At 44.4% G+C, this 15678-nt stretch overlaps 1 protein-coding gene across 1 annotated transcript in view; it reads right to left on the bottom strand.

The window, feature by feature from the left end:
* The window catches only part of PIK3CB (phosphatidylinositol-4,5-bisphosphate 3-kinase catalytic subunit beta), an 84290-nt gene that overhangs the window by 46303 nt on the left and 22309 nt on the right, over window positions 1–15678 (bottom strand). Inside the window, exons 2-8 of the mRNA XM_058657115.1 lie at window positions 10715–10901; window positions 9292–9517; window positions 8265–8488; window positions 6342–6521; window positions 4782–4952; window positions 3587–3664; window positions 781–1032 (exon numbers count right to left, since the gene is read on the bottom strand). Of these exons, the coding sequence (XP_058513098.1) occupies window positions 781–1032; window positions 3587–3664; window positions 4782–4952; window positions 6342–6521; window positions 8265–8488; window positions 9292–9517; window positions 10715–10885 (1302 nt within the window). The 5' untranslated portion in view covers window positions 10886–10901. The remainder of the gene's footprint in view (window positions 1–780; window positions 1033–3586; window positions 3665–4781; window positions 4953–6341; window positions 6522–8264; window positions 8489–9291; window positions 9518–10714; window positions 10902–15678) is intronic.

Genomic DNA, 15678 nt, shown 5'->3' with positions numbered 1-15678 from the left:
AACAACTAAGCATCGAGAAGCTAACCCTTAATGTAGATGACTCACAGCCAGTATTTTTCAGTCTAGAATAAAAGGACCCAAAATTGCATAAACACAACAACAAACTTCTAAAAAATTTAAAATTCATGCTCTTCATTCCAACAAGGAAAACTTTTATGAGGTAAGAAGAATTTTGAAAAAAAAGACACTTGACTAAAATTAGGAAATGAAAGATTAGAATATGACAGCAGGTCATCAATGTTATACCTACGATTTTCAAAATCCAACCTTTGAAAACTGAAGGATCATTCATAACTCATGTAATAACAAATCAGCCAGAGGTGACATGAAGCTGCTCAAAGTATTTATATGCCAGATTTGGGAGAATCTTTATAAATGTCACCTCAAATACTGATTTTAATTACACAACTACACAACTATATGTTAGATCCCACAATGTGTGCTGAATGAAGTAAAATCTATGATACTTCTAAGAATCTATGATCCATCTAAAAACATCTCTGGCATCAGGATTTTAAGTTAAGAGGCTGTGGACATACTGCTTTGGAAATACTTATCTTGGAAAAGAAACACATTCGTAATAAAATAATTACAGTATGAAATGTACTAAAATTTGCCAAAAGAACATGAATAAAATAAACATGGATATTTGCTCTCTTCCTGAAATTAGTCTTTAGGATCTAAACTGACATAATGTCAGTAAACATTATTATTAGTTACTTCAAACAGTGTTAAAAGTACCCCATTACAAAAAAGCAATGTTTAGAATTACGTAATTACCACTTTTCCAGCTTTCCTGATAGTCTGATACTTAGGGGGATTCATAGTTTTAGTTGATTTCTTTGTTTTCGCTTTATCTGAAACTGCATAAACAGCAAAACACAATCGAGCCATTCTTGGCAAATCACAAGTATTAATATCAAATTCCAATGGTTCATTCCAAATGTGATCATTTTTCCCTGAAATCTCTGAGCTGACGATGGTTTTACACAGGAGCTCAGTACCATGAAACAGACCAGCTCTGACATGAATCTGCAACAAGACAGAAATACACAACAAATCGTGAATTCTACAAGAGTGAAATATCTTTGTTTTTAAAAAAAATCTTTATTTTACTTCTTTAAAAGAGTTAGGGAAGGAGAGATACAGATAACCAGGTAACAGTGGGAACCCACAGTGAATCACCTGCTGGTTAATTCTCTGAATGCGCCAGACTGATGTGAGGAAGCGGGAACCCCACCCGGGTCGTCCTGGGGGTGGCAGGAGCCCAAGCACTTGGCCCATCCCACAATACCTCCCAGGGGCATCAGCAGGGACTTGGGTTTGGAAGAGGAGTAGCTGGGACTTCATATACAATTCTGCCTTCTAATCCCGGCAGCCCCACTTCCCATCCAGCTCCCTGCTTGTGGCCTGGGAAAGCAGTTGAGGACGGCCCAAAGCCTTGGGACCCTGCAACCGCGTGGGAGACCCAGAAGAGGCTCCTGGTTCCCGGCTTCGGATTGGCACAGCACCGGCCTGTTGCGGCTCACTTGGGGAGTGAATCATCAGACGGAAGATCTTCCTCTCTGTCTCTCTGTATATCTGACTTTCCAATTAAAAAAACAAATAAATCTTTAAGAAAAAATCATTAGGCTAAAGAAAAACTAAGAAAAAGCCATCAGGATAACTGTTGGAGCAATGTCCACAAAGTTCCATTACACTGTTGTCGTTTTTTACTGTGTAAATTTGAAACTTTTCTCTAAAAGTAAAAATTGGGAAGAATGGGTAACAGGTGCATTGTACAGCTTTGGGTATCAGCATTCCATGCTGGAGTGCCTGGTTCAAGTCCTGGATTGACTATTTCCAATATACCTTCTCATTAACACACACCCTGGAAAGCAGACGAGGGCTTAAGTACTTGGGTCCCCACCAAGCAACTTGGCCTTGGCCAGGTCCTGGCTTTGGCAGGGATCTGTGGAGTGTACTATTGAAGGAACATCTAGCTTTATGTCTCTTTTACCTCTCTCTGCCTTTCAAGTAAAATGAAAACAAGCAAACACATTTTTTAAAAACTGGGAGAGTGTTTGGCAGAGCAGGTAAGATATCACTTGAGACATCAATATTCCTCATAAGCACGCGCGCTTGAGTCCAGGCCATCATGGCGTTTTGAACAACGAACCACAGGTAGAAGATGTCACTTCACTATCGCTCCGTATTTCAAACAAACCTTAAAAATAACATTTTAAGCTAAATAAGAAAACTGGCTATCACACACTACTACAGACCAGTGCGACAAAGTAGATTAAACAGGTGTTAGAAAGCATTGCTATCAGCACATACAGTCCATACACAAGCCACTAGGAACGTACACTCTAACACAGCCGCTGACTCCCTTCAAAGTCAGGCAAAGCCAGAGCATCCCCGCCCAGCCAATCCCCCTGTCATGTTTGCTCTAACTCTTCCAGCACTTACGCTGAGCTCCCCGGAGCCTCTGCAGTGGGAAACTTCCACTTCAGCAGGCTTATAGACCCGAGACGGTCTCTCACATCAAACTCCAAAGAAAGTCTTCTTTAGAAGCTAACTAATCATAATCACCTAATTTTACACTACAATAACGGCGAAATCAGCATCCACTGAGACACTTTCATGCTTTTTTACTTCCAAGCCATAATTCATAGTCAATGGGAAAATGTATTTATAATGTAATTTTAAACGAAACACTGAGCGGTCAGCTTGTGGCGCAGCAAGTCAAGCTCCTGCCTGGGAAAGCAGCATACCGTGAATGTCAGTTCAAGTCCCAGGTGCTCCACTTGCCATCCAGCATGCTATTAATGCACCTGGGAGGGAAGGCAGCAGAACACGGCCCAGGTAGCTGCAGTCAACCCAAGATTCATTAAGTTTAACGAGCAGATAAATGAAAACAGAAATGATTTTTTGCTATTGTTGAAAAACAAACATTCAGGTTCTTTTCCCTAACCTTAAATAGTTTCATACCTGTGTCATGCACATCTTTCAGCTTTGTTTTGTAAAAGTTATAACCCAAGGAATATTACGAAAAAAAGATTTATAGAACTACACTTGTAGAAAATCTTCGCATCTACCTTATAGGCTGTGCTCAAGGTCCAGCCTGTGGAAACTGACGACTCTAGTGCTTCACTAACGAAGACAGATTTCTAGTCTAGCAAAATAGAGACAATGCATGTTTGACACTCCGAGGTCTTTCACTGTCCGGGCTTGCCCAGTGGATCCCCTGTGCTCACAGCCTGTGGTCTCTCCCGTGCCGCATTCCTCCGTGCTCAGCAAGCTGAAGGAAAGGCATAGCGGGGAGGCTCGGCGCTACGCAAGGCTCTAGGCTCACGGAAATACACCTCATCTACAGCTTTTAAATTCCTGATCAAAAACCACTTCTACATAGCACACACTCAAAACATGGCAATTGTCCCAACAAAGCCCTATTCAGAGCAAAAACCTCAATAATTTTACTATAAACTGTCACACTTTACCTCACAACACTAAACAGTTTAGGTCAAATCCAACCTCCAATGTGACACTTTTGAGTTACTGAATAATGGAGTACAAGGAACTTCAAACTGTACGGAGTACTCACTTTCACAGTTTCTTCCATGTTAAGCTTACTGCCTTTAATCAACACAACTTGGAATGGACTGCTATTCTCCCAAACATGCTGTTAAAAAAAACACACAGATATTTTGATGAAACAAATATTTTACGGTAATAATTAAATCTATCAATGACAAAATTATGAAAACAGAGCACTTAACTTAAAATCACACATATTAAACATTTTAATTAGCAACTTATTTTCACAGAATATAGGTTGCATTCCACTGCTGCTATGTCATTTAAATAAAAATCAACAAATAGCAATGGTATGGGATAAACTGATCACTTATACTGATAAACAAAAAATGTCATTAAGCAATGAAATTGAGCAACTTGGTTTAAAAATGTTAATTGTTCCAATGTACAAAAACTTATTTAAATATACTTATATTCTGGAGAAAAAGTTCCTCTAGTACATGTTTAGTGCTAAAAGAATTCAGCATTGGGGCTTGAATCATTGCTCAACAGAGTAATCCTCCACCTTAGAATGCCAGCATCCCATATGCATGTGTGTTCAAGTCCCAGCAGCTCCACTTCCCATCCAGCTCCCTGCTTGTGGCCTGGGAAAACAGTCGAGGACAGGCCAAAGCCGTGGGACCCTGCACCCGCATGGGAGACCCAGAAGAGGCTCCTGGTTCCTGCTACGGATCGGCGCAGAACCAGCTGTTGTGGTCACTTGGGGAGTAAACTAGTGGATGAAAGATATTTCCCTCTCTGTCTTTCCTTTACTCTGTAACTCTTCCCAATAAAAATAAATAAATCTTAAAAAATTCAATGTTATAAATAGAAGTAAATTGTACCTTGAATGCCACCAAATAAAACTGATAGAAATGAAATATATTGAGAATTGAAGCACTTGTGCCAATGCAGCATTTTTCACTAGGATGTGTCCAACTGCTCCCTGAAGTCCTAGGTTAGCTTCTAATTTCTAATTTCACAGTGGTGATACTTACTTTATTTGGGAGAGGAGACCAAGAATAACAAAAATACAAATGGCATGTTTCCATATATTTGAAATGTAAGTAAGGACAAAGAATAGTAGTTAGATAATTTATAAACTATGGTGGCAGATTTTTGGCAGATATGTACTGGCTTTCCCAGAAAGAGAAGTGAGCCAAGGAAGCACGTGTGCGACCCCGGCACGCGTGGGTCAGCAGGGGCTCACGGACAACACTCACAGAAACAACTCGTGTTTTCTTTGGCGGTAAGGGGAGAGGCAGATTGGATGAATTTCGACTTATGGCAGCTTCTATGGCAATGACTTCCTGCTCATACATTTTCTTGATCTTGCAGCATTCCACAAGCATAAAATGGGGCAAAGTCCTGTTCATCACACAGTTCCGGACATACTACAGCAGTAAGAAAGAAGATTTTCAACAAGCAATGAAATTAAACCAAACACAACACCAAGTACACTGTGAAAACTCACCTAAAACAACCTGACACCCAGATTAGGAGGATTTAAAATCACAACATCTACTCAAATATCTATGAATGGAGCGAGACATACCTTGTTATATTTTAACAAAGATTACCCCGCTGAGGAGCTTAAGGAATGAAACTCAGAGGAACTAAGCTACACATTAGCCCCTGAATGCACTGGGCAGCAAACTATGGGATGTCACACACCAGAAGAGGCTTCCAACGCGCTGGCCAAGTGACACACTGAGAAGGGCAGCTTGGGGGCCTGTTTTCGGCACAGGGCTCTTGGCATAAAACAATCTCACCAAGAAAAATCTACTAGTCATCTCGCTCAATGTTTTATTTTCGTTAAACCAGAGGATTCTCCAGAGGTGTATTTTAAAAAAAGCAGAATTACCAAAGATTCACAAAAAGCCAGATACTAACCTAATGTATTCTGTACAAGCACAAATTCCTCAATATTCAAAAGAGATTTGTGATATACACTCCAGAACTATTAGAAATGATTTTTCTTCAAATTTCAGGAGCTGGTCTGTGGCTCAGCAGGCATGACAGCAGCATGTTGCACAGGCGCTGGCTGCAGTCCTGGCTGCTCCCCTGCCCATCCAGCTCCCTGCTAACAGGTCTGAGAAGGCAAATGTTTGGACCCCTGTGTCATGGGATAGACCCAGGACAGCTCCTGGCTCCTGGCAGTCTGGCTCAGCCCTGGCTGTTGGGGAGCTTGGGGAGTACGCTGGCAGAGGGAAGATCTACCCCTTTGTCCCTTCTGGTTAATTTTGCCTTTCAAATAGATAAATCTTTAAAACACTTCACATACACATATACTTTAAAAACACTGTTCAAACTGATTTCCATTTCTCTCATTCTTTTACCTACACTGTATGTCTACATACATATATTTGGGGGGTATTTTTTTTTCTAGAATGCATCTGCTATGTGATCCTGTACAACAATGCAGGATTCTACTCTAACTTGTAATTAGCAAGCAGTAACTGCTGGAAAGCCCATATTTTTACTACTGAGGTAAAATGAAGCGTTAACTCAAGAATTTAACGCGAGAGGCTGGGGCCAACATTGCGAAACCAAGACAACTACTCCTAGAACTTCTTCCTACTAAACTAGAACATTTAAGGGCCACATCAGAAAAGCGAACAGAGGTATAAAATCCCACTGGCTGTGAGCAGGACACCTGTGCCCTGTAGAGCACTCTCGTTCCTGACTCCAGCATCCTCCTAATGCCCACCCTGGGGACAGCACTGAGGTGCAGGTTCCACATACACACAGTTCTCCGAATCAGTGACCGTGAGCACACATACCTGGAACTGGATAAGCGGGTGGTCACCAAACACATATTCCACTCTGCCGCTGACTTGCAGCACATAGTCCTGGGGGCTAACCTCCTCCTCCTTCCCACGCACAGTCCAACGCTTCTGGATCGCCAGCTCACTGACTTTGACAGGGTTCATATTAGGGGACACTTGAAAGCTAAATACATCCTGAGAGGAGGGAGGGTAAAACAAGCAGCAGCAAATTTTATATTTTTACAAAAAAACCACTCTTGTAATTATTATCTAATACATTTTAAATGTGCATATCTGCATAATAAAATTTTTACACTTCATATTTCAATACATTTTTAATACCCTAAAAATACTGAAAATGAAAAACTATTTCTGATAATACACAAGTCACGTTCCAGCCGCAGAGCATCTCGCCTCACACAAGCAGGGCCGGCATGAACTAGGCTCACCACCAGGGGGCACACAGCCTGGATTGCTCACGGGACTAAGACAAAAACACATACTGCCTCTGTAACTATTCAAATTTAGCACATATAAGACAAAATCAGGATATTTATCACTAGGGAGAATACATACTTTATACCACTTAAGCTATGTTCTAATAATTTTTGAATTTTACAAACACGTAAGAAGAACATTCAATTAAAAGAAAATTAAAATCGGGATTGTGCCTTATGTCCATTTATCATAAAGTTCAATGGTATAGGTAGATAACTTAGATGAGTAATCAATGAATCCTCTTCCAGTCCCACAAGGATGTTCCCACAATATGGACGTTCACAGACAGGAGAAGCTCTTGAGCTCCTGAAGCCCATCCATGAAAAACCAATGCCTTGGCCCAGCGCCAGAGCCTAGTGGCTGAAGTCCTTGCCTTGCATGTACCAAGGATCCCATATTGGTGCTGGTTCATATCCCAGCTGCTCCGCTTCCCATCTAGCTCTATGCTTGTGGCCTGGGAAAGCAGTCAAGGACGGCCCAAGGCCGTGGGTTCTTATACCCACGCAAGAATCTCAGAAGAAGTTCCTGGTTCCTGGCTTCAGATCTCTCGCCCCAGCCTTTTCAGTCACTTGGAGAGTGAATCATTGGACAGAAGATCTTCCTCTCAGTCTCTCCTCCTCTATGTATATCTGACTTTTCAATAAAAATATCTAAATCTTTTTTTTTCTTTTAAAAATATCTAAATCGGGCCCGGCGGCGTGGCCTAGCGGCTTAAGTCCTCGCCTTGAATGCCCCGGGATCCCATATGGGCGCTGGTTCTAATCCCGGCAGCTCCACTTCCCATCCAGCTCCCTGCTTTTGGCCTGGGAAAACAGTCGAGGACGGCCCAAAGCTTTGGGACCCTGCACCCGCGTGGGAGACCCGGAAGAGGTTCCTGGTCCCGGCATCGGATCGGCGTGTACCAGCCTGTTGCGGCTCACTTGGGGAGTGAAACATCGGACGGAAGATCTTCCTCTCTGTCTCTCTTCCTCTCTGTATATCTGGCTTTCCAATAATAATAATAAAATCTTTACAAAAAAAAAAAAAAGTGAAATACTAGGGTCTGGCGAGGTAGCCAAGTGGCTAAAGTCCTCAGCTTGCAAGCACCAGAATCCCATACGGGCAACGGTTCGCATCCTGGCTGCTCCACTTTCCCATCCTGCTCCCTGCTTGTGGCCTGGGAGATCAGTTGAGGACGGCCCAAAGCCTTGGGAGCTGCACTTCTTCTAAAAAATGTAAAAAGCAATTTCAAGGTACAATTTGCTAGTCCAATTCTAAACTGCTACTCCACTGCATCAGAAAATCATGTCTGTGTACTGTACAAATTCTAAATAAACTTGCAGCATAAATCTAAAACCACTCTGTCACAGCGCTTATCAGAAAGGCGGGCAGCAGTTCACAGAACAGCTGTGTCCGGGTGAAGATCAGAGCCAGGCTTTTCCTCCTCAGGTAGGACAGTACCTGCGAGTCTTCAAAGTGCACTGCCACGATGAGCCTTCCCCCGTAGAGCTTCTCCTCCAGGTCGTCGAGCGTGGCCGGGTCGAGCTCCGGCGGGTAGGTCTGCCGCAGCCACTCCATCCAGGACAAGCCCACCAGCGACTGGGTCTTCTCCTCACTGAATCTGCGCATCTTACTTCGAAATTCATTCACTTCAGGATCCTTCAAGGCATCAAATTCATGCAAACCTAAACACATTTTTAAAACGAATTATATTTAATACCTAACAATAATAAAATGGAATATAAACAATGCAACAAAAGCTAACTTAGATATTTGGCTTTTATCACACCAAAAACCAAACAAACAGCAACCACCTGGGCAGGAAAACATGCCAAGTCAAAAAAGAAACCAGGTAAGACAAATGTCATGGACACACGAGCAACACAGCTAGAATTCTACGAAACACAAGCCTGAGACTCCATACAGAAAAAACACTATTATAAACTCATAATCAGGAAAACTCACAATACACATTACTGAACATAAAACATTCACAATTTTTCTCCACACTCCATGTAAAACACATTTTAAAATATCTGAGGAAAGCAAAGGACAGTAACTCTATTATAAAAAATGTAAAACTCAAGTTATTATTTAACTTAAACCTTGGCAAACTAGGCCCTGTGCAGTAGCCTAGTGGCTAAATTCTAGCCTTGCAAGTGCAGGATTCCCATACAGGCATTGGTTCTAATCCCGGAAGCTCTGCTTCCCATCTAGGGCCTTGCTTGTGGCCTGGGAAAGCAGTCGGGGACGGCAAAATACATCTATACAAAAATGCAAACACAAATTTGCCAATATCATATTAAAAGATGCGTTTCTAAAAATTTACCCTCAACTTTTGTACATACCTTATCTCAAATTAGTAATACTTTGTAAATCAGCATTACTTTGCAGGCCATTTTAAAAGAGCCAAGTCTTAGAATACGTTACATGCTTATATATATAATAGCAAACATTCAAAGAAGTCATATGAAGACGTTTTAAGTACCTTTTCCTATGAGGACGCCAATTTTCGAGTCTAATTTTTCGCCTGGGTCACAGCTCCTTGTCACCAGCTTGAGAACTGGAAGGAAAGGCCTCACGTCACAGAGTCTCCGTGTCTCGTCCTCAAGCTCTTCGTACACGGCCGTCTGATTCACACAAGCAAACATGTAGGAGTCAACCTCCAGGAGCAGGTTAAACATCGGGTAACTGTGAGCGTGCTTCCATAGCAACTGCAAGACAAAGGCAGACATCCTCTGGAACACAAACGCCCACTCCAGTGCACAGACGCGCACCGGTGCAAGCGGCAGGACGACGTCCGGTAAAACAGACGAGCAGACTGTTAACCGACGAAAAGCAGGAAGAGCAAGAGGACTTTAAAAACTCATGGAATTCAGTTTTCTTTGAATATGTATTTCCACAAACTTTTAAAGACACTGTACATTATGAGATGGAAATATATTCAAGATATATTCAAGGTTATTTTTGTAAGTCTTATTTCTCTTTATTGGAAAGGCAGGATTAGGTAGAGATGGAGGATGAGAAAGGGAAGGAGGGAAGGCAGAAGGAAAAAGGAAGTCCTCCATCGACTGCTTTGCTCACTGAGTAACCACAGCAGACAGGGCTGCCCAGGCTGCAGCCGGGGACTTCTCGGGATGGCAGGTGGATGGCAGCGGCCCAACACTTGGCTCATCTGTGCTGCTACCCAGGTACATTACCAGGGAGCTGAATGAGAAGTGAGGGACACACATATTGCAGGCAGTAGCTTAACCTGTTACACCACAATTCTTCAAATAGCAAACCACAAGGCCAGTGGTGGCAGAACAGGTAAACCTGCCACCTGCCAAGCCAGTTCCATATAAGGATCCAGCTTCCTGCTATGCTCCTGCGAAAGCAGTGAAGGACAGCCCAAGTCCTTGGACTCCCGCACCCACTGAGAGATCCAGGAGAAGCTCTTGGCTCCTGGTTCCAGCCTAGCACAGCTCCACTTGCACACGCCAGGATCCCATATGGGCACCGGTTCTAATCCCGGCAGCTCCACTTCCCATCCAGCTCCCTGCTTGGGGCCTGGGAAAGCAGTTGAGGACGGCCCAAAGCCTTGGGACCCTGCACCCGTGTGCGAGACCTGGAGGAGACTCCTGGCTTCGGATCAGCTCAGCTCCGGCTGTTGTGGCCACCTGGGGAGTGAACTAGTGGAAGGAAACATCCTCCTCTCTCTCTCCTTCTCTCTGTAAATCTGACTTATCAATAAAAAAAATAAATAAATAAACCTTAAAAAAATGTGCCCATCAAAAAAAAGATTAACCTAAAAGAGTAAACTTCCCATAAATTTACCGTACAATTACCATATTAATAGCATTAAAATCCAGTGACATCCAATGAGACACAGCAAATTAAATACACAGAAATTGTATATGTGAGCAACATACCTGCTTAATGTAAGAAATGGGAGCTTCCCGCGGCACCTCCAGCTGGATGTAAATCCCAGTGGGCAGAAGGAAGTCCACAGGGATGGAGCCATCAGATGCCGTCTGTGAGCCCACTGCCCAGATGTCAAGGCTGTCTGCCATGGCAGGAGGCATAGTGTCGCTGAGACACATTCCTAACCATCAGCTCCTACAAGTCAGGAAGGAGAACAACTGTCATTCACCAAATTTTGTGCAAAGGTGTCAAGTCCATCAGTCGACAGTGAGCCCTTGGACTTCAACGTCATCAACAGGAGACCAACCACCTGCACTGTTTTAAGAAGAAAATGGGGCGGGCAGGCATCTAGAGCAGATAGAGGCTGTTCGGGCCTCCCATGTCCCAGCTCACAAAGTGTGGGTTCAGTCCCAGCTACCTCATTTACAACCTAATTTCCTACTAATGTACACTTCTGGAAGGCAGCCAGCTACGGCTCAAGGTCTCAGGCCCCTTCCACCAAAGCAGGAGACCTCATACGAAGTTACAGACTCCCAGCTCCAACCTGTCCCAGCCCTGGCTACTGCTGGCAGTAAGGAGGTGAACCAGCAGATGGAAGATCTGTCTCTGTCTCTTTGCCTTTCAACTAAAATCGAAAACAACTAGAAATTTTGAAAACAAATAAAAAACAATTCCAAGAAGTAAACTATAAATACACTACTGGTTATCACTTGATAAATGATATACACCATATGGATTCAAATCCTGATAAACATGTGACATCTGAAAGGACTGTAGAGTTAAAGGTTACAAAGTCCTGACAAATTCAATAAACCACTAACAAGAGATTTTCATGAAGCTTCATCGGGGAGAAGAAGTTACTAACTTCTTAGGCTGATTCTCTGCAAATGCCAATGAACTGACAATCCAGACAGCACTCTACTCTCCTCAACCTCACGATGCAGCACCGATACGCATTAAAAACCCCTCAGCTCAGTGGCAGGTCTCTCATGCATGACTCCAGCCTGTTTTTCTTTGTGTGTCACACACTCTACAGCCCAGGATCTTGTACAAATCCCATCCACCTTCTTGCCAAGAGACATATAGTCACAAGTGCAACAAAATAAACTCCCCAAACTAAATCCCTATCTCAAACAGAACTACAAAACAACCCTTTGATGGTGCTAATTCTCCCTTTCCCTAACATCTTTCTTCAAGAAGGTGAACATCAGCACGAAATACACATGCGCATTAAGAAGGGCCTAAGGCTCCAGGGCCAAGGCTTTAAAGCAGCGCTGGCCGACAGGAAGCATTTTTGAACACAAAAAGAAAATCACAGGGCCCAGTGATCGGGTGCAGCAAGTTAAGCTGCCACGAGGAATGAGCACGCCCTGTCTGTGCCCCCTGCAGCCAACTCTGCTTTCCCATCCAGCTTCCAGTTACCACCACCCTAGGAAGCAGCAGATGACAGGTCAGCAAGCTCTGGATAGAAATCTGGGCTCCTGGCGTCAGCCTGGCCCAATCTTGTTTGCTATGAGCACCTGGGATTGGACAGTGGACCCAAGATCTCTCTTTATCACTTTGCATCTGTCTTTCAAGTACATTAAAATAAACAATGTAAAAAAAATACCAAACATATAAACATGGAGCTTAACGGGCCAGTGCTGTAACATAAGATTTCACTGCTGGCACTGGCATGCCAAGGGAGTGCCCCTTCCAATCCCAGCTGATCTACTTCCACTCCAGCTCCCTGCTTATGCCTGACAAGGCAGCAGAGGATGGCCCAAGTGCTCGGGTCCCTGCACCCTGTGGGGGAGACCCGGAAGACCTGCTTCAGCCTGGCCTAGCCCCAACCACTGCTGTCACTTGGGGAGTAGTAAGCAATACGTGAAAGACTTCTCTCTAAATCTTTCAAATAAATAAATATTTTTTTTAATTCTGGAAACTTATATTTTAAACTTTTATTAACTTATCTATTTGCTGTAAAGGTAGACTACAGAGCAAGAGACAGAAGATGTTCCAAGATGCCTGCCACTGCCAAGGCTCGGCCAGGCCGCAGCAGAGCCTCTCACTCAGCTGGGTCTCCCACGGGTACGGAGGGGCGCGACTACTCAGGTGATCGCTCTGCTGCCCCCTGCAGTAAGCCAGAATCAGGAGTGGAACTGGGACTCGAACCTGGACACTCGGCTATGTGATGTGGGTGTGCCAAGGTGCACCCTCAGGGTCGTGCACAATGCCTGTCGCCATGCAGGAAATGAAGCCTGAGTTGCCTATAAACTCCTTGAGGGTTAGCATCAGGATTTTCAAAGTATTATCTGTTCCCACAGCACACAAAGACTGAAATTACAAAATTTCATAACCATGAGCAAAACAACAGAGGCCATTAACAGTCACTAGACTTCCAATGACATGAACTGATCAGAAGAGGCACTCAGGGGAGGAACTCCTCATCCTTGCACGTAAGAGGTGTTCAGCAAATATTTGCTGAATGAAAACACACTACATGAAATTCCAGAGACCACGCTTTGCTCCTTGCAAAGACAAACAGATGCAAAATCAGCTCCTGAACAAGACACACCAAGTATTTCATCTTTTTTTTTAAGATTCATTTTTTTAAAAGATTTATTTTTATTGGAGAGGCGGACATACAGAGAGGAGGAGAGACAGAGAGGAAGATCTTCTGTCTGATGGTTCACTCCCCAGATGGTTCACTCCCCAAGTGGCTGCAGCAGCCGGAGCTGCGCTGATCCGAAGCCAGGTAGCAGCGCAGGAGGAAATCAAGTATTAAACCAGCCCTGGTTACTGGCTATGCTTCTGCACCTGTCTCCCAAATGTGCATTGGGCAGCGCCGCTTCTGCATCTCACCACTGAGACAATATGTGCTTCCGAATGTTAAATTTTCCTCAAATAAAAAGATATCCAATCAAATCCCAGTTCTTGTTTACAAGTGCCAAGACAATAAGGAGCGACTGTGGCAGAGTGTCTCATGTGACTGCTGTGAGAGTGAGTCATGAGCCAAACTGCAAGTGCGTGGCGGGGCTGGTGAGGGAGTGTTCACATCTAGGAACTGAATCAGTGCCAGAAAGCCATCTGGATGGCAAACTGTAACATGAGAAGAATTTTAAGTGGCTTACAGCTGCAGAAAAAGCATCTGAACCTTTCGTTATTTCTATCTACTGCATTCTGAAGATATCACAATACATAAAAATTTAGAGAGCATCCTATAATGGTTGGCATTTCTTTCTGGCCATTTCAGGCCTATTCTGCACACTGACTGATGTTTGGGCTGTGTGTATATTTTTATTTGTTTGCATGTTGTAAATCTTCCTTGGAGACCAATTTTCTTCCTAAGCTATCCCGCCATGAATGATCAAATGCTTCTGTGTGTAGCTTTCATTCCTCCCTCATTACTACCAGGGAAGAGGAGAGAGGAGGGGTGTGGCTGGGAGGAGGAGAGAGGAGGGGTGTGGCTAGGAGGAGGAGAGAGGAGGGGTGTGGCAGGGAAGAGGAGAGGGGGCTAGTGGCTGGGAAGAGGCAGCTGTCCTTGGTACCGGCCAAGATGGCCTACTCTCTCAGGAGAGCACAGTACAGCCAGCAGAGCAAGCCGACCTGTCATCTGTGCTAAGCCTTAATCAAGAGGGGGTTATTGTACAACTGGCAGGAATTGCAGGACAAACAGGGATACAGGATAACTTTTAACTTACTGAATATTTACCATGTACTCATGCTGTTTAAGAAACCACATAACAGACTTCTTGGGAGAAGGGCATCACAAAAACAAACAAAAAAATGGAGTTTGCATCCAGCCTCTGCTAAATTACTTCAGCTTGCTCTGAGAGACACGTGGGAGGCATGTCTGTTCTCTTTCATTCAGAGGGTACTCCTTCAGACACTGCCGAGAGAACGAACACAGAGACAGTGAAAGCTTACCTGATCGTAGTGTTTTCCACCTCAGCCTCCCAGAGCCCCAAACACAGCAGACAGAGTGGAATACAAGGGAAGAGAAGCCTGGGTGCTGCTTGAACCTCACCAGGCAGACAGCATGGGACATCAGCCACCAGGATGCCTCGTTCAAGAGTAGAGGCAGTACCATAGTATCACTGTCATTAAATCCACTGAGCCCTGGCCCACCACGATGGCTCAATGGCTAAATCCTCCCCCTTGCAAGCGCTAGGATCCCATATGGGTGCTGGTTCCTGTCCCGGCTGCTCCACTTCCTGTCCAGCTCCCTGCCGGTTGCCTGGGAAAGCAGGAGGGGATGGCCCAAAGCCTGGGTCCCTGCACCTGCACGGCAGATCCAGATGGAGTTTCGGGGGGCTGACTTTAGCCAGCTGGAGAATAATGATTAGAAGCAAGATCTGCACTCTATGCCTCTTTCTCTATCCTTCAAACAAGCATTTAAAAAGGAAAAGAAAGATCATGGATGTGAGGGCGATCTGGCTGCGACATCTGTCACCCCACTGATCGCCAGGGTTGATTCAGCTGATCAGGCTGGCCAGGCGGGTGTCCCCTTCCTCCCTCACCGCTCCACGTGCGTCCCTCCCGAAGCTGCGCGCTCGGTCAAAGAGGACGACCATCCCACTAGAGGAGGACAGGTCTTCTGTCAAGGGTATATGAGTAGCTGTGCTCCCCTGCTAGATCCTCCAAACAAGCTCTGAAGGAAAAGAAAGATCAAAATTTACAATCAGGAGACCCAGGTCGAATGCCCTTTCCTGGCTCCAAGATCCAGCTGCCTGCCGACGTGGACCCTGGGAGGCAGCAAGCGCTGCCTCTGGTGAGCGGGGTCCTGGTCACCCACGCAGAACACCTACACTGGGTCCCTAGGTCCCAGCTTCACCCCAAGCCCCGGCCCCAGACACACTTGGGGACTGAGCTACAAAACGGAAGTGTTGTTCTTGCTTCCTGAATAGATTAAAAACAAAACAAAAAGACAAAAAAATCCTCTCAGAAAAAGCTTTTCCTTAAAAAACAAATTTTAGTTACAAACTACATA

The sequence above is a fragment of the Ochotona princeps genome, chromosome 30 (assembly GCF_030435755.1).
Source record: "Ochotona princeps isolate mOchPri1 chromosome 30, mOchPri1.hap1, whole genome shotgun sequence".
Lineage (NCBI taxonomy): Eukaryota > Metazoa > Chordata > Mammalia > Lagomorpha > Ochotonidae > Ochotona > Ochotona princeps.
This window is presented reverse-complemented; position numbering and strand designations above follow the sequence as displayed.